The 20,362-nt window shown below is 40.9% G+C and overlaps 1 protein-coding gene across 1 annotated transcript in view; it reads left to right on the plus strand.

The window, feature by feature from the left end:
- Window positions 1-20,362, plus strand: part of LOC126101410 (uncharacterized) — a 667,375-nt gene that overhangs the window by 528,119 nt on the left and 118,894 nt on the right. Inside the window, exon 3 of the mRNA XM_049912072.1 lies at window positions 20,125-20,307. Within this exon, the coding sequence (XP_049768029.1) occupies window positions 20,125-20,307 (183 nt within the window). The remainder of the gene's footprint in view (window positions 1-20,124; window positions 20,308-20,362) is intronic.

The raw sequence follows: 20,362 nt of genomic DNA on the forward strand, positions 1-20,362 counted from the left end.
ATGTAGTTCATAAATATGTATGTAATACGTAAAGGGGGAATTTTATTAGTAAATATCTAGAAAAGTTCTTGACTGATTTATTTCCTTTTTTTACACGGTACTGTAATAAACTTTCAAACGGACATTAGCTACACACTCTAAAAAATGTATGTAATATGTGAAGGGGAGCCGGCCGCGGTGGTCTAGCGGTTCTAGGCGCTCAGTCCGGAACCGCGGGACTGCTACGGTCGCAGGTTCGAATCCTGCTTCGGGCATGGATGTGTGTGTTGTCCTTAGGTTAGTTAGGTTTAAGTAGTTCCAAGTTCTAGGGAACTGATGACCACAGATGTTAAGTCCCATAGTGCTCAGAGCCATTTGAACCATTTTTTTTTTTTTTTTTTTTTTTTTTTTTTTTGTGAAGGGGAAAGGTTGTTAGCAAAAATCTTGATAAGTTCTTGACCGATTTATTTCGAATTTTTACTGTTTTTTAATAAAGACTTTATCAGATATTGACTGAGAAACTATCTTGGCAAAAATTCCGAAATGTTCTACCAACGCTCAGACGGACATAGATTACGTATTTTTTTAACAAGCTTGTACAGAATTTCTGTTAAAACCGACTGTGAGAAAGAAAATACTGTGCTGTGAATATGTGCAATTTCGGGTTCTAGCTCACAGTCAGTTTTAAGTTAAGACATCAGGACATTTATCTAATAGTTCAAATTTTTTCTTCTACATATATTCTTTCTCGTTGTATACAATTTTATACACAACACTGTGTTGCTTTGTTTTCTTCATCGCAGTCAGTTTTAAGAGGCAAGACTTATTATTAGAACACTACTGTGGAATCTGAACCATCCGGAACTTCGCAGTCCATCCCGTTCACGGTTAAAGCTACTACCCCCACAGATCCAGCAGCAGGGAGGTATCTTCTGGAATCTTTATACTAATGATCCCGACTGATTCACCCATTCACTTTAAGGGACTTCATTTCCCACTCGAGGTTTCGTTTGCGATAACAATAAATAGGACTGAAGGTCAGACCGAGAGGGGAAGAGGAAATGAACAGAGAGGGGGAGGCGGGGGAAATGTACAGAGAGAGGGGAAATAGGAGATAGACAGGGGGTGAGGAGGAGATGGAGAGTGATTGGGAGGAAGTAGGAGATGGACAGTGAGAGTGGGGAGGAGTAGGTGATGGGCAAAGAGAGGGGAGGAGGAGACACACAGAGAGAGGGGGCAGAAGGAGATTAGCACGTGTACACCATTTACATACATATTTAGCAATTGCGAAGCATCGCCAGGTTCGCTAGTAATTAGATATGTAGTATAATTGGTATTGTTGTAGAAATTTTTAAATGCAAAGACAAGTTTTGAAAACTGAATTTAAAGTTGCAGTACGCTATTGTGTATTGAACTGGGAACCTAGAAACGACGAGAGGCTTCGTTCCCGTCGTAGCCCTCAGTGGTTCACAGCCCAACAACAAGCTACAGCAGTCCACCCACCCCACCCACCACTGCCCCCGGGACGTTGGATCCCGCTTGGTGGTGTTGCGAGCACATGACGCCGCAACAGAAGTATGTAAGCGGAGCAGACCCGCACTGGGATCATCCTAGCGAATATATGGGCTGCAAATGAGGAAATCCACTGAGATAAGCGACTTTGACAAAGGGCAGATTATTGTTACGCAGAGCCTGTGTACGAGTATTTCGAAAACGGCTAAGTTGGTCGGATGTTCACGTGCTACAGTGTACGGAAAGAGATAGAAGGACAGTGAAACTATCATAGGTGCTAAATAGTTGGACGTCCACGACTCTTCACAGAACGTGGGATTCGGATTGTCTGCTCTATAAAGTAGGATACATGGTGATCTGTGGCGTCTCTGCCGAAAGAGCACAATGCTGGTGCACGCACATGTGTTTCGCAACACACCGTTTATAGCACATTGGTGAAAATTGTGCTCGGGATTCTACCGTCGATCAATGGAGACGTGTCGGCCCTTCCTGTGAACCACTCGGCCGATGCTCGTCTCCACAAAGGCGTCATCGAGGTGAACGGCGGCTCGAAACGTGTAGTGCGCCACGGATGCAGGCTGGTGGGAATAGTATTATGCAATGGGAGACAGTCTCCTGCTTTGGCATCGGACCTGTGGTTGTAGTCGAAGACACGCGGACAGCTGAGAACCACCTGCATCCCTTCGTGCTTGGTGTCTTCCCCGACGGTGATATCATCCTTCAGCAAAATAACGGTCTGTGTCTCGGAGCCAGAGCCGCGGTACAGTGGGTTGAGAAGCATTATAGTGAACTCACGTTGATGTCTCGGCTTCAGATTCGCCCGGTATAAATCTTAGAACCCATCTGAGTCGCTATCGAATGCCATCAACGCGTACACAAATCAACCAGCGGTTCTTTATTTACGTGAATTACATGACCTGTGCGTAAACATCTAATGCCACATACCTTCACAAACCTACCAACAAACTGTCGGATCCCTGATACGCAGAATCAGTTACGTATTTCGTTCCAAAGACGGACAAACAAGCTACTAGGTGGGTGGTCTCAATATTTACCAACGGCTTTGTAGCAGTGATAACACCGGTTCCCGTCAGATCACCGAAGTTAAGCGCTGTCTGGGCTGGGCTAGCACTTGGATGGGTGATCATCCGGTCTGCCGAGCGCTGTTGCCAAGCGGGTTGCACTCAGCCCTTGTGAGGCAAACTGAGGAGCTACTTGATCGAGACGTAGCGGCTCCGGTCTCGGAAACTCACGTACGGTTAGGAGAGCGGTGTGCTGACCACATGTCTCTCCAAATCCGCATCCAGTGACGCCTATTGGCCTTGATAGCCTGTTCGGGAGGAGCTCTCAATGTTTGGACTCGGCAGTGTATATGGTCTCAATCTCAGCTTCTTCTGAATCATTCGTAGGCTTGTTCTTCCTACTCGATACTTCATGGACGTTTGTCTTCGAGATTCAGGCGCGGAAAAATATAGATTCTCTTCTGCAGTAACAGACTTTCGCCTACCTGAAAGAAGAAGCTCAGCTACCGACTCAATATCCTCAAATCTTAAATTTAATTTGCAAATACCTTTTCGAAATGGAGGCTGAATGTTTGGAAAACGCTCCACAAATAATACACAGACATCACTGTAATTATGGTCATGTTTCCACCATGTTTGTAAAAGAAATACGTTGCAGTTCTGTAGTTAACTTCCTATTCATCGTGTCTCAGATACCAAGAAACAACACAACCTCAAACTGCTAGTGTCAACTGACTTATGAGCCACCCTGTAGATCTCACAAAACATTTATACGACCGGGAACCAGTCAACGAGAATCTACTTCTACATGTCTTCTATGAATATGAATGCGAGTGCCGTGTTTTTAGCACTGCTCTCCTTTGCTCATTGCCTGTACCATCTGAAACGATATCGCATCAAAAGTGCACAGATCAAGCAGATGCAGTACGAGTCATTGGCCTCGCGCGCTTCACGTTTCGCCACACGGAATGTGCGTCTTGTGTCTGCATGTGGAAAGCACCGAGTTGCGTCTGCTGTCGACCGGCCGCCTGCTGCGGTTTCTTCACAGCACTTCAGTGGCCTCTGCCAGTTTTACGCCAACCTGGCGATTGCTATCGCGACATTTCCTGCATGATTTCGTACTTGTGTTACTAAGCTTTTGTACTGTGCACAGGTATGTTTAGATGATGAAATGCTATCTGCTGCCAGACATTTTTAGTTCCCAGACTTATGGACAAGTCTTATGTTTGAATGTAAATCGTACCATTTAATTTTTTTAAGCCATGTAAATGATTTAAAAGACAGTCTGATCTGCCATCTTAGATTTTTCCCGATGATGATGTCATTTACCGTCTAGTAAAATCATCAGAAGATCAAAACCAAATGAAGACTGATGTAGACAAAATATCTGAATAGTGCCAAAAGTGGCTGTTGACCCTAAATAATGAAAAGTTTGAGGTCATCATATAGTTTGTAAGGTGATCATGTCATTTGGTCCTCGTAAAAAAAATGGTTCAAATGACTCTGAGCACTATGGGACTTAACATCTGAGGTCATCAGTTCCCTAGAGCTTAGAACTACTTAAACCTAACTAACCTAAGGACATCACACGCATCCATGCCCGAGGCAGGATTCGAACCTGCGACCGTAGCGGTCGCGCGGTTCCAGACTGAAGCGCCTAGAACCGCTCGGCCACACCGGCCGGCCTGGTTTTTGTATTTTATAGATGTTCACGTCAGAGAGGGAGCAAGTTACGTTACTGTTAAACAATCTTTGGTCTTGTTGTGGTACAGTTTTTGCCTCTGCTCAGTCTGATACAGTACATTCTTAGTTAAGTGTGATAGGTGATGGATATATTCAGTAGTGCTGTGTTGACTGAGTGTGTCTGTTAGATGAAGAAGCAAGACTGAATAAGATGGATGTACTAGAAAGTGAAGAGAATACGAATTTTGAATAATGTTATTGTTTTCGAAGAGAAGAAGTTAAAGCGCGTAGCAACGGCTAGCGATAAACTGTGCTATTGCACCGCATGTCAGAGCGACTCCCGTCGTGCAGAAGGCAACTTTTGACAAGAATAAGGCGACTATCATGAGCAACAAACTGCATTTATTGCACAACAGCGATTTGCTGCCACGACGCGTCCGCTAAACAAACTGCTACGAACTTAGAAATTTCATCTAGAAACCGAATAAGAATAAATAATTTCTAATAAACAGAACACTGACAGTAACTTTTTTAAACCAGTTCTGAGGGATTACACAGGTTATCAGCAATGTGTTGTTCCCTTGAGAAATATTTTTGGCTGTACACAGTGATGATAATTAAGAGACATTTAACACTCTCTACCACTTTTTATGAGATATACAGACTGTTAGGATGGTAATTCTGTTGTCTGGAAAGAAAATTGATAGGTATTTTGATTTAAGAAGTTTTTCAGGATCTGTTGTGAGGCAGTGATGCTACGTTTACTGGACTGTATATTTACGATTACAGCTATTAATATGAAGTGTTGTTTACGTGGAAATAAGTGGACGAAAACAGAGCAGGGAACTGTTATTTGAAGCATATACTGAGACGATGACTACGTGTATGATTAATGTTATTATAGGATAATGAGATTTATCCTGGTGAGGTACATGAGATGACGATTATGAAATTTATGATGCATACTGGAATAGAATGAGGCAATGATTATAATGATTAATGAAGAGATAGAGTGAATGAGTAATGGTTAGGGTATAGGGACCCTGTTTCTTGTTATAGTCATTTTTATGCCATCTGGGTGCATTTCGTCTTTATAAGCGTAAAGGGTAAGTTTCTGAAAAGATGTGGCTGGATGACAGTAGTGAATGAAGGTAATGTGTCTTAAGACAACACAGTCATTTCCTTGATGTGGAGTCTACAACGTGTGACAGTTATACGTTACAATAATTTGAGAAATGTACATTTTTGTCTCTATTTGTGCACGGAAGAAGTTTTGCAAAGATGTAGCTCAGCACTGATTGCTACTCTGTATTGTGACACACTCTTTAATACATGGTACCTCATTGAACTTTTTGTGATCTGTCTTTGTGGGTTGGGTCTAGTTTCTCGTTTATACTGATGAATGACATTGTTTTTTCTGATTTGTATATAGTTACATGCACTCAGAATTTAACATTTACTGAATTCTGTAGAACTAATCTGCCTTTACTTTGTCTAAGAGATAACTTTATGTACATAAGAAACCATGTTACAATAGTCTAGGTGTTTGGGAACTTTTAGATTTTGGAAGTGAAGATGAAATTCATCACTAGCGAGATTTTACTTTCCAGCTTTATTTTCTTTTGACATGTCATAGGATAAGATTCTCTTATATCTATTTTTCTACGAATATGTGTTACATTGCAGATTAATTCTTGTATTTACATATGATGTAACATAATAACATGCATTGCTTTAATTTCATTCAAGGAATTTTCGGGCTGTATTTGTCTGTTACACTTATGTCATTTATTAAGTTTCTTCATAATGCATATTCTGTGTATAATTTATTACTATAGGATGTGGCGCCATTAGTATAATCATTATGTTAAGTATAGTACTCTAGGGAGCTCTCAAAAATCATTTAAGATCTGTAATAAATCATGAAAGATGTAGAAACGAAGAGAAAATGGTAAGAAACAGCAAAGAAATTGTTACAAAGATGATGTGAAAGAGCAAAGAAATAGTTACAAAGATGAATATGAGAAATAATTAGGTATGGTAAATATGAGAAATTATTAGATAGGGCAAAGATGAGAAATGGCTAGGTGGAACAAAAGTGACAAATGGTTAGGTAGGGCAATGGAGCTAAATAATATGAACTTATGAGAATGTATGAAACATATGACAGAAAGAAGCAAAGAGTACAGTAAACAGTGATATTTATTGGAAGTCTGATGAAATTATAGGCAAAAGGATTAAAAAGTGCATGAACTAAAGAATTACATATAAATAGACAGTATGCTAATTACTGAGCATATTAGGTATAATCATAGACTGACGTTTGACTGACTGCATAAAGTGTTCTTTGATGTGAACCTTGGTTACTCCCTAATCCATGTTTTTCCTAATTATGATTTGTGTTCTCGTTACCTGTATGTCTGTGTGTGACGACTGTCCATACGTGTTTATTTCTTGTGTGGTCACCAACCTTATGCCTCTCTTTTTACCTTATTCTCTATACTTTTGTGTACTTCACTAGTGTCCACATAAACATATTTATTTGAATAGATTTATAATATTCTGTAGCGTCATTCTGTACAGATATTATAACTGTTTATTATCATGCCTATTACTGTACACTGTTTCACATGATTTACTTGTCTGATGTTTCTTTAATCCATTTTTGTAAAACCATTATGCTTTTTTCCTTAGCTTTTTATAGGCATAGAAATCTGTTGTTACCACTACACTACATGTGCATTCCATATCTACAACAATGTAAAATCTTATTACTCCTGTCTTTATATAGGTAATTGAATATTGTAAATGTAACAAATTGTAACTGATTGACCATTCATCACAAATAATTGAGACTTGCCAGGGCAGAAAAAATATGTCTACTGATTATACATCGAAATATTCTGTTACACGTTGGCACACTTCACAGATGCAAGCTGCAATTGACTTTCATAAGGGATTCTTTGATACAAAAAGATGGCTTTGGAATTATCAATGGCTCTACAGGCTGCTTCAAGCAAGTACTACATCATTTTTACTCTTGTTGCGTGTGTGGGGTTGTCAACTCAGATCTGCGTTTAGTCTCACTGAGTCTGCTTCCACATAACTTGCCATAACAGTGATATTATTGCAACGAGCTAAGGAAAGTCTGACCATTTATGATAAGGACACTCTTCTATCTACTTTCATCGTGCAGATTACTACTGTCATATACGACTGTGCTTCAGAAATGTAGGCCTTGTGTGATATAGACACTCGGACCTACTTCCTGTGTGTAATAAAAACGGTGTAGATCACCATTACTACTCCAGTACAAAATGTGACATATAAACTTTCAAAACACCCTATGTATAACGTTCTCATAGACTCATAAAAAGCTAGTAACCTACTAGTGGTGAATTCTATTGATTAATCATTCATATGTTCCTGAATTTTGTATAAATATTTTACTTGCAGTTCTTTAACTCATATTCTTGTAAAACTATTTTTCTCCTTGTATTTTTAACATGTTTTGTATGTTCCTATCCATAATGTTTAGAATTTTGTCCCCGTCCCATTCCTATCTGAAATGACCATCGTACAGAATTCCACTGGGGGAAGGTGTAGGATGTGTAGATGGTCATGTCATTTTGTTCTTGTATATCATCGATGTGCACGTCAGAGAGAGAGAAAGTTACGTTAGTGTTAAACAGCCTTTGGTCTTGTCGTGGCACAGTCTTTGCCTCTGCTTAGCCTGATACATTCTTAGTTGAAGTGTGGTGGGTGAGGGACCTCTTCAGTAGTGTTGTGTTGACCTGCGATTGTGTCTGTTAGACGAAGACTATTGTAAAGGACAGCAAGGATGAATAAGATGGATATACTAGAAAGTGAAGAAAGTGAAGTGAATTTTGAGTAATGTTAGCTTTTGAAGAGAAGGAGTTTGAGGAAAGGCTGCAGCAGTGCGCAGCTAGGAATGATTGTTGTCAGCCAGTTAAATTGTTCAGAGCTGAGGGAAAGGAGCACCACACTTCCATGAGTCATGCATTTACGTACTAGTTTATTAAGATGTTTGCTTTTTATAGAAATTCTCTGTTAACTTTGTACCCTCTTTAAATCATTGGTCACTTTGTTAAGCATAGTATTATTCAGACTTATGTTATGTGTGAAGATCACACGAAGTATTATTCTGTCTTTTTGAATGTATACTTCATTCTAAAATCGTTGTCTTGGCATACCATTTCATAGGGAGAGTTACTCTCCCCATCCCACTGTTTGCCATTACGCATTATCACATGGAACAGTTCGAATATGTATTTAGAAACAGAAATCTAGCTTAGGCGCTGCTTTCTTGCTGTTTGCTGTTGTGATTTCGAGAAATCTGCAAAAGCGTTGTCAAGATGCGAGGTGAGTGGAAATTTTGATTAGGGCCAGTAATTGTTTTACTTCAGTTACGCATTTAGCATGGAGACAAGTTGCATTCAGTTCAGTTCATATTAGGTACTGTTTAGTTAAAGTTTAGCAAACGAGTTTAAGTTGGATAACAGTTTGTGGAGACATAGTTTTTGGTAATACGTAGATTTTATAGAGTGGGAGATAAAGTTGGGCTAAATTCCATACAGAAACAAAATATATTGGGGAGGTTACAGTGTACTAAAAAGGTTCCGTTACAAATCTGTTGCACAATAAATCACACAAATCTAAAGGCTGTCAACTGAAGAAAATAACAATTACGAACAACTTAAATTGTAACTATCACATTGATAACATTGTGGGGAAGGCGGCCACAGACTGAATTTTATTGGCAGAGCACTTAGGAGACGGAGTGTGACGGATATGATACGTATTAAGTTGTGGTGGCAATCATTAAAACAAAAGCGTTTCTCGTTGCGGCGAGATCTTTTCGCGAAACTTTAATCTCAAACTCTCTCCTTCAAATGCGAAAGTATTTTGTTGATGCCCGCTTTCGAAAGGAAAAACGACCATCGTAACAAAATAGAGAAATGAGAGCTCCCACGGAAGGATTTATGCGTTCGTTTTTCTCGCGCGCTATTTGACAGTGTAACGGTATAGAAATGGATCGATAAACCCCCTGTCTGGTACACGAGTGTGAATTGCAGAGCAGTCCTGTAGATGCATTTAAATTCTTGTTTCGAGTATGTGGAGAATTGCAAAATGTTGACAGACCACTTACTCCGCGAGACTACTCCTGGAAATACTATTCGCAAATCATAGGTGGAGAAACATGAGCGATAATGAAAATTTGAGCCACGTATGGAGGCCTAATGCTCGATAATGCTCCTGGAGTGCTACTGTACCGCGAAGAATATTTTAATCTTCAAGATTTGAAAGCATAAATGAACAGATCATGAAGCGATAAACAGAGAGATCATGTCACACGAATAAACGAAAATTGATACCTAAAATAGTAATCAGTTATCAAACAACATGGAAAATATCAATAAGTAGACCAAGAAAGAGGTAGCGAAATCAGACAGAAACTAACTAAAGACAAGAGAGGCACTGAACAAGAGAATGTAACAGGCAAATGCCTAACTATTGAAGAAAGAAGAAGACTGGGAGAGCTTTGAGTTTTTTAAGAATTAAGAATTTCATTTTTGAGACTTAAGATATTTAATACTGAAGATTGAAAAACCTCATAGTTAGCAAAGACGAAGAACTTTTATTGGGTTCTTGAGGACGCAGAATTTTAGTTTTCAGGATGAATAAATTTTACATTCAAGATAGAAGATCCCATTTTCTAGTGAAAAAAGCCTTAGAAAGAAAGTGCAGTCCCTAGAGCTTACTGTTGTGAGGACAAAAATTTGGCAGATGTAATGATAGGGTAGAGTGGTAAGAAGGGAGCCCAATAAAAAATAAGTAACGTAAGGCGAGTGCTCGTGACGAGCGGGTATCGGTTCGGCATAAATTTTATGTCAATTCTTGACACTGCATCCTCATTGATTTCATCCTCGTCGATCCATTCATTGCATTTAAGTAACTTCAAATTCTTTTTTATAATTACTTTTCCCCTTGGCTACGACCTGCAAGTGTCAGGAGTGGGTTCATGGTGTAGTGTCTCGTTTGTGTATTTTCTGATACCGAGAGAAAGGACAGAGCGAATCTCGGTGCCGCCAGATAGCTTACTTCTCTAGGACATCACCAACGCGGCCTCCATAGCTACCGCCCCCATCCAATGCATAGAGCATGATTTACAGTGACGCCCCTTCACGCCACAGGACATTGCTGAGAAGTTTGGAATTTAACTCACGATATTGCCACAAAGAGCGATAATCGCTAAATATTCTGATCTCCAGGATTCGAAATTTTCTTCACATTGTTCATTATAACGTTAAGTGAAAAACACTGTTTTCATTATAAACAGTAACAAAAACTGGCATGTTATAGTAAAATGGAATAAATAATTAATTTGATATTCTCTGTGTTCTGTGACTTTCACAGAATGAAGGATCACATTCATTCTTCCTAAGCCGGCCGGAGTGGTCGAGCGGTTCTAGGCGCTACAGTCTGGAACCGTGCGACCGCTACGGTAGCAGGTTCGAATCCTGCCTCGGGCATGGATGTGTGTGATGTCCTTAGGTTAGTTAGGATTAAGTAGTTCTAAGTTCTAGGGGACTGATGACCTCAGAAGTTAAGTCCCATAGTACTCAGAGCCATTTTTTGAACCATTCTTCCTAAATTACACATAGAAGCAAAATTATTTTTTTCATTCGAGAGCCGTTTTCATTGTCTCGGTAAGTGTGAAATTTCTCTATTACATCAGATTAGTCGTGTGCAATGGAACCCGTAAAAGGGATCTTTTGAATGTTGAAGGAAATGAAACATAATTTTTTATGTGCGAAATAATCTATGTGCGAATACTCTATTTTAAGAATATCTGCGAATATATTCTTCAGTGAAGTAGAATGAGTTACCTAAGACAAACCTCTTTGAGTCTTACGCTCTGTCGCATTACCCAGTAAGACAAGTAACAAACAGTTCATGGCAGATTGCTCAATACGAATGTACCCACGAATCTGACTCATTTTTGAACTAGACATTGAAGACATTGTAGAGGTCTCCAGAATGAAATTTCATTCTGGAAACATCCCCCACGCTGTGGCTAAACCACGACACCGCAATATCCTTTCTTCCAGGAGTCGCTAGTTCTGCAAGGTATGCAGGAGAGTTTCTGTGAAGTTTGGATGGTAGGAGACGAGGCACTGGCGTAATTAAGGCTGTGAGGACGGGTCGTGAGTCGTGCTTAGGTAGCTCAAATGGCAGAGCACTTGCCCGCGGAAGGCAAAGGTCCCGGGTTCGAGTCTCGGTCCGGCCAGGAGGTTTCATTGTAGAGGCTGTTTTTCGTCTCGTGTTATAGTCGTATTTTCCACAATTTTTTGTGAAAAGAAAAATACTGATAACGATAAGGGACATAGATGGTTACATGTATGGTGAAACAATTGTGAGAATACCACAATTTTAATAGGTCCCTGCAGGATGTTCTAGAACTAATCCAGACCTAATTCTTACCACTCGTTTGGTATTTTGCAGGTACTACCCATGTAAGTTCATTGTCTGTACAAAATTATTCAGTAACTCATTAGTGGATGGAAATAAGGAGACTAAACTAGTTCCTTCGTTTTTACATGGTGACAATTATTGAACTGCACGGAATAAGATCGTCATAGCTTCTGAACGGTTTGCGTTAGGCCGTTCAAGCTGCACGCTTGGCCGCGGAGCATGGTGGGAATTAGTATGTGCATGCATGATTTGGTTTATCGACGAAGCCCACTTTAATTTGGATGGGTTCGTCAATAAGCAAAACTGGCGCATTTTGGGGACTGAGAATCCACATTTCGCGGTCGAGAAGTCTCTTCACCTTCAACTAGTGACTGTAAGGTGTGCAATATCCAGTGTGTGGTGTGCAATGTCCAGTCACAGAATAATCGGTGCGATATTCCTTGATGGCATGGTGACTACCGAAAGGTACATGAGAGTTTTGGGAGACGATTTCATCCCCATTATCCAAAATGACCCTGATTTCGACAAGATGTAGTTCATGCAAGACGGAGCTTGACACCATCGAAGCAGGACAGGAGCACTTTGGGAGCCGCATTCTGGCTCTGGGACACCCAGGGCCATTGGCATGGGCCTTGATTGGCTGCCATATTCTCCGGACCTGATCACATGCGACTCCTTTTTGTGGAGCTATATTAAAGACAAGGTGTACAGCAATAACCCCAAAACCATTGCTGAGCTGAAAACAACCATTCAGGAGGTCATCGATGTTCCGACACTTCAGCGGAATTTCGCTATTCGTCTGCTTCACATCATCGCCAATGATGGCAGACATATCGAACATGTTATGACCTAAATCTGAATATCTGTAGTGGCGTTTACATGTTAATAAAGTGTTTGCACGCCGTAGGTTGTAGCTAAATTACTTTTTATTTCATATAGTTTAATAATTGTTTCCCTGTTTGTCACCTGTAGCAGTAAACGCGTTTTTCAAATGAAACTGAACCAAAGCCCTTGATTAATTCTATGGTGCAGGCTTTCCATTTCAGGCTGTGATCTAGCTGTACGCCCAAGAGGTTAACATCCAAATTTACGCATTTCATTGTTTGCGTAGACTATTTTGATAGCTTTCGGAGTTCCATGAAAAGTACTGAATTGAGTTAAATGTATTTGCCTTGAACCATCTTTGATGTTTTCAAATATTAGTTGAAATTTTCTGGCAGACTGAAACTGTGTGCCGAACTGGGACTCGAATCGGTGAGTCTGCGGTTCTGCGAGAAAGCTTAAAAAACCGCACGCACTCTGCTGCAGAGAGAAAACTCATTCTGGATTTCACTAGCCACCTTTTCAGGTAGAGGACTCATACTACTTATTATTCCTGGACTTTTGCCACATGCAAAAATAACAAAATTAGTATACTGTGACAAGAGATCGTTTCTGTATATTAGAAACGATATTCGATTTAAAATATATGAAGCTCCGTGTCTATTGCTCCAAGTGTCAGTTGCTTTCTGATCGACCGGGTTTCTGTTATACAGGTAAGATAAAAACCATGAAGCTGGTGTGTCTATTTCTTCATTATGTGTTAATTATTGCAAGAGGAAATCGTGGGACACACAATCAGTGGCTTTAACCAAGTCAGATGGTAATAATTTCTGGAAACGCGTTTCCTTCTTCCTGTTCCTGAGGTTCCTCTTTATGAGTAGTCATACCATATTTAATCATACAGTAAATACCTTGTGTATACCCTGAGGTTCCTCTACAATACATGCTGACTACAAAAGACAGGTCCCATACAGTAACCCAAAAGATGATGATCGATAATAATAATCACATAATTGCTTAAAACGTTGACAGGAAGAAATCGATCATCTTTTTCTTGTGCCTTTGTCACACTTTGGCGCAGGGTCGGCATGGTTATTTAAGGATTTGGCTTCGTTTGTTTAAGACGTGGCCAAAGGCACTTCCTGTCGCCTCCCCTTTACGACCAAGGATCGGATACATGTGTCCCAACTATCTATAAGTAGTGTTATGTATGTGAAAGTGTGTGAAAGGTTTCCAAATGTTTGCGAATCGCGTATCTGAGGTGGACCTTGGGTACCATCCCGGTATTCACCTAGTGGGATGTGGGAAACCGTCTAAAAACCACATCCAGGATGGTCAGCACACCGACCCTCGTCGGGGGTGATTCGATAAGGGGCGGAGCATTTCCCTGCCCAGGGACGCGGCGCTTTATCACGCAGGGCTATCTTTGGACGGGAGCCAGGAACACATCAATAGTTTACGTAACACTTTGCCAGATTTGTAATCTTTTAATCGAAAGCAATCTTTTAATGTATGTATCATCCACATTCTGTTTAGTTTTATTTTGATCCTTTTGTAAGTGATTGTCGTTTCAGCGTGCTTTTAGCTCCTCCATTCTCATGTCAGCTAAGCACAATCAAAGTACCACGAACAATATTTTCATGTGAATAGAACCGGAAATCTGTAATGATCTTCAAAATCTATTTTGATCCATTGAGTCATACTGAAAACTGGACTTCAATGTCACTGGAAACTGTACATGTGGGAATTTGGTTCGTAAGACAATTTGCAATTCTGATGTAGGGCTTACTTAACGCCGTGACAATGGCATCAGAAGCCACCACAATAAAAGAAGGCGCCTCAGTTGAAGCTGGAGAGTTCTGGAGAGATTTCAGTGCGACGCACCAGTTACTAGCAGAGTGACTGGAACAACAGTTTCAAATGATCCGATTCTAATTAACAGCATGACGACGACATCTTGAAGTGGAGCAATATATGTTTGTTTTGTATGAATAATGATAAACAATCACATGAAGTTTTTGTTTGTCTTTTATAATTTTAAGATCGCCTCAAACATTATATAATCTTGAATAAATCAACGACTACAAGATAGGTATATCCATGTGTATTGTGGTTTAGAGTATCTGCTGATAGGGGCTTGCTAGTACGCCAAAATAATGAACATAGGTAGATCTCAGTATCTATTTTTCAGTATACTACCGTGGGTTGAATCAATGCTTTGTTTGTGTAGGGTTGTTGGTACGGATTTTACTGAAACTCAATCAAAACTGTTCTCAAAACCAATAATCCCATACAAAATTATAAGTCATTGCTTCATTTTATCTGCGTCTGGATCTATATTCTGCAAACCACTGTCAAAAGAATGGCAGTGGATACTTCTCATTGTACTGCGTGTTTCTGTTTCTTTATGTTCCATGTGCGTACGGAGCGAGGGAAGAATTATCACCTGAACGCTTTTGTGCGTGATGTTATTAGTCTAATCTTGTCTTCACGGTGCCTATGGGACGGAAACGTTGGCGTTATTAATATGTTCCTGCAAGGGTTGAAACTTCAATAGTGACAGCTATTTATTTACTGCTTATACGAAACATATACATGTTTCAAAGTTTTACTGCTCTTCAGAGTAGTTACCAGCACTGTGTATGGCCCGCTGCCAGCGATGTCAGCGATGTGGAAGTCATACCAGCGACAGTTACGTTGATAGCTAGTGAAGCATTCTATTGCTCGACTAATCTCTGTAACTGTTATGAAGCGAATGCCGTGAAGCGCTTCCTTCAGTTTAGGAATTGAGTTCAAGTCACAATGGCTAAAGTCCGGGGAGTGTAGTGGGTCGGTGCTACAGTACTTCCAGCCCCATCGGTTGAACAAATTGGTCACAACTTGCGCCATACACGCCCGAGCATTGTCGTACAAAATGATGAGCGGGTACTGTAGAAAGTGCCGCCACTTCTTTCCTAAGCTGTTCATTTTTGGAACAAAGCCAGCGAGCAGCTTGGAGAAAAAAGAGCGGCACTTTAAGGAGGGCCCGCCCATCATTTTGCAGGACAATGGTAGGGGGCATATGGCACAAGTTCTGACCGACTTCTTCAGCCGATGGAGCTGGGAATTGCTCTAGCTCCCACTACACTCCCTGTGTTTACGCCCTTGTGACATGATCTTGGTTCCTAAAGTGAAGGAACCACTTCACAGCATTCACTTCAAAACATTAACAAAGATTCGTCGGAGAGTAGACCGCTCCACATGAACTACCAGTCATAACTGGTGCTGCTATGACTATCCTACGACTTCCGCATCGCTGGCAACTCGTGACTGCACTGAAGAACAGCAAAACTTTGAAACATGTACCTGTTTTGTATGGTAGTTGCCACTATTAAAGTTCCAACCCTGTAGTTTTCTCGCTTAATACTGCTTCTTGAAATTTTGCGGAATAGTTTTCGTCTCCCTTCAAGCGTTTGATAGTTGAGATTTTTCAGCATCCAAGTGACGCCACCCTGCGGATCAAACAAAGCTGCGATCTATCGTGCTGCCCTCTCTGTATAGGGTCAGTATCTTCACTGAGTCCAATTTGGTGTGGGTCCCACACACTTGAGGAATATTCTAGGATGGGTGGGGGTGGCACAAGTGTTTTGTAGGCAATCTAGTCTTTAGACTAATTGGACTTTGCCAATATCCTATCAGTGAGTCGTGTCCAGCACTTGTCTTAGGTACTACTGAGCATATGTGGTCATTCCACTTCATATCTCAGCAATTTGTTACATCCAGGAGTTTTTACGAGTTGAAGAAAGGAATACCGGTTGCGCAAGGCATGCAAGGGGAGGGGGGGGGGGGGTGTTTGGAAGGTAGGAGAGAGATCCTGGTAGAAGTAAGGAACTGAGGACGCCTCGGGTGTTGTACCTGGACAGCTCAGCCGATAACGTCTTGCCTCGCACTTTACTACTGAGTACCACTCTTGTCGTCCAACTGCAAAAGACTGGGCCACGTCTCCATTGCATTGCACATACTACGAAACGCTCCCCAAACTAGGCCCTCACCCATGCAGACGACTTTTCCGACATGCATAGAGAAATCTAAGTGCGAGAATTCTAAAACCATCATGCCCTGTCTGGAACTTATTGCTATCACAATATATGACTTTGAACTTTGATGAAAAACTGATTACTTTGAAAGTGAAGTCGGTCCCTGTGAAATTCAATTAAAGAAATAATCTATTTTTTACGCTATTTGGGTTAGCTGAGTGGCGCTGGATAAAGCCGTGCCAACTGCTCTCGTAGCTACATTGAGTCTCGATAACAGAGCTGCAAAATATAACTACTGAGATACGCAGAGGTGAAATGCGTTCTCTAAAAACACTGCTATCATTTTTGGTTCATAGTTTTTGATAATGATTTTAAATAAATTGAAAAGTAATTGACTGTTGGGATGTGCACAATGACTGCGTTAAATGAGCTCAATAGCAATCTCATGTCATTTTACTTAATAATATTTAATAAAACTTCTAAGCTTTCTCTGAAATCACGTAATTATAACCCAAGAATTACAGAAATTAAACTTCACATGTATAATCTTTCCTTAAACAAAACACCAAAATTTAATTTTTAATCCTCTTCTCTCACAGTGACCGACAAATCCTAAAAAAAAAATGAAAAACAGAAAGATTCCTGATCTGGCTGCCTGACGAACCGAGAATACTGCGTTATCAAACCGCTGCCGCAAATAAAACAAATTTAATCATTTTACCTGTAATCCATTCTTCACAAAAAGTATAATCGTACCTACGTAAAAATCAATTCTTTCCTCTCTACAATAAATCTTCCATTGACCCATAATATTGAGAGAAAGTCAAAAAGTGAAGAGACTTTTGAGAAAATAAATATATATATACTAATGATAGAAATTTGAAACACGCATTATTTTTCTTCATAACCTCCGTAAACTTTAACGCTCTTTTTCCAACGTTTCACAAGTTTTTGATTTCGTTGGAAAAAAGTTTTTTGTTGCAACTGTAACGAGTTTTGCACCGCATCAATGACTTCTGCATCGGTTGGAAATCTTCTTCCCTCGAGCGCTCCCTTTAATGGCCCAAAAATGCGGTAATCGCTTGGCGCGAGGTCTGGGCTGTATGGCGGCTGTTCGAGCAATTCGAATCCTAACTCCTTCATTGTTTCGGCCGTCCGTTTGGCAGAATGTGGCCGGGCTTCATCTTGCTGCAGTATGACACTTTTTCGCGACGTTTGGATGTATTTGCACGTTTCAGTTTAGTCTGCAACACATCACAATAGATCGCACTGTTAACAGTTTCGCCACCTGGGGTGAAATGAACGGCTACCGCCCCTTCCACGTCCCAAAATAGTATTAACATAATCTTCCCAGCTGATGTTTGACGTTTAATTTCTTAACTTCTGGTGACGTTGAGCGTTTACAAACCATGCTCGCTGCCTTAATTTCCGGTTCGTGATGATGCACCCACGTTTCGTCTACAGTAACGATTTACTGTAAAAATCTATCTCCCTCGCGATGATAACGGGCCAAATGTTTACGAGAGATGTCCATCCTCTGCGCCTTACGGTACTCACCTTGCAAACAGTTTCCAAAAATTTAGCCTTGCGTGTAACATGGAATACGCTGAACCATGACTGATATTTTTTAAGTACTGCCGATTTCGTCCACAATGGTTCGTCTGTTTTCTATTACCACATTCCCTCAACGATTTCCAAATTGTCATCAGTTGTTGACGTCGATGACCTGACCGATCTTTTCTCGTCAGTTCTTCCCTGTTTGAAGCGCTCTTTCCATTCGTAGATCTTGCTTCGCGATAAACATCTTTAACTATACTGCGCTTGCATTCGACGAATGATTTCTGCAGGTTTAACACCTTCCGCAAACAAAAAGCAAATCACTACTCTCAGCTCCTCCTTGGTGCAGATCGACAAATGAGCTGCCATGTTTCACGGTCTGCTACAATATAAGGACTAACGCAGGAATAAGAGTTACACATTCTATAGAATTTTTGCAAACGACAATACTTCAGCACTGGATACTAGTAGTGTTAACAAGCCCTACGGCGAGAAATTGCAAAAGTCCCTCTACTTTTGGCTTCCCCTCGTAATTCTCAAAAATCTCCGTTGTTTGCTGCTTACTGCTACTAAACCAGAACTCCGCTGTTCACATCCAACATCAAAACCCAACTGTCTGTCTCCTCCCCTTTGCTTGCAATCAACAGATAACTCTGGAGCTCACCTTCGCTGAGCAAAGATCACTTCTAACTTCCCTTCTAACTCATCTGTGTACTGCAGCTTCTCTGCCGAGGATGAGCGCGCATGTCTAAGAAATTCAGACCTTTCGAACGCAATTCCAGACATCCAAAGCAAGAAAAATTCTTACGAAAATCTACACACAGACGTTTCAGGGCATTGCCGGCGAAAGCCACGGTCCCGGCTTCGAGTTCTGGTCCGGCGCAAAATTTTAATTTGCCAGGAATTTTCATAGCAGCGCAAGCTGCATTGCAAATTGGAAGATTCATTCTGAAAGTCCAGACTATATCTATGCATTACTCGCGTATGAGAGCAATTAGCGACTTCCAATAAATTTTACACACAATTTCAAACCTTCTAGAAACTTGACTGCTGATCTCATAAGTTAAGTCCCATAGTGCTCAGAGCCATTTGAACCATTTCTAGAAACTTCTTCCGTTGATACTCTCTACAGAGCAATGAAACAGAAAAAGTTTATCACTTACTACACTTCCGCTCTTCAAGCAGTAAAACTTCAACATTAGATACGTTGTTTTAATGTATTACTTCTTTACTACAATCTCCAGTGGCAATACATTTTGCAGACAGTATCCACATATACCACTGAATGCAGCTGCAAAATTACGTTCTTAAACGACACCTAGTTCAGGAGAAATCCGTCATATACATTGAGATCCGTGAAATTCTAGCTTTCCTTAAAACGGAGCGTAAATTACCTGGACTATACTCATCCAATGTTTGATAATGACAGCACTTAATGTCTTCCAGCAAACTTTAAACGTAAATTCAAACCTTTTATAAACTTTTGTACGTGGGAGTTTGATTCTTTGAAGAATAGGGGATGGGACTATTGGCCCTACGAAAGTAGAGAGGGCATTTTTACAGTAGTTTCCGTTAAGGTTCCTGTTGACAATCGAAACATTTGTCAGATTTCACGTATTTGTAAAATTATTTGCCAGTATGCTGCTTTGTTTCATGTGTCTGTCAAAAATAGATTGCGTCTGACGTGTTTGAAAGAAATTTTGACTGACAGGCAATTTGACTAACAAGTTTGATCGTTTATAGAAGTTTTTGTCAAAAAATACCCAGTTGCTTGCCGAAATAGTTCCTGTATCTTTGAATTACCTTACAACTGGAACAGATGGGAAGATTCGAAATACTTTGCGCTTCGATACACAGAACGTGACAGCTTCTTCAAAAATTAGGCTATATTAGACATCTGCGAGCTTGTCTGACAAACCTTTCGAATACAAAGAGCGAATTTGACGAACATGTATGATCGTCTGCTGGCACCTTTAGAGAAGCATGTCTATAGCTTTGTGACATACTAAACTTAGCTTGTGGACGTGTGTTGGCAGGCTACGGGCACATCGCGCCCAAGACGCACTGGGGGAAGGTGGTGACCATCTTCTACGCGATCCTGGGCATCCCGCTGATGCTGTTGTGCCTGTCCAACATCGGCGACATCATGGCGCACTCGTTCCGCTTCCTGTACTGGCGCGTCTGCTGCTACGCGTGCACGCGCCGGCCGCGCGCCGCCCGCCTGCCGCCCCCGCTGGTGCTGGCGCCGTCGGCGCTGCTGCCCCCGGGCCCTGG

This window comes from Schistocerca cancellata, chromosome 9 (genome assembly GCF_023864275.1).
Source record: "Schistocerca cancellata isolate TAMUIC-IGC-003103 chromosome 9, iqSchCanc2.1, whole genome shotgun sequence".
NCBI lineage: Eukaryota > Metazoa > Arthropoda > Insecta > Orthoptera > Acrididae > Schistocerca > Schistocerca cancellata.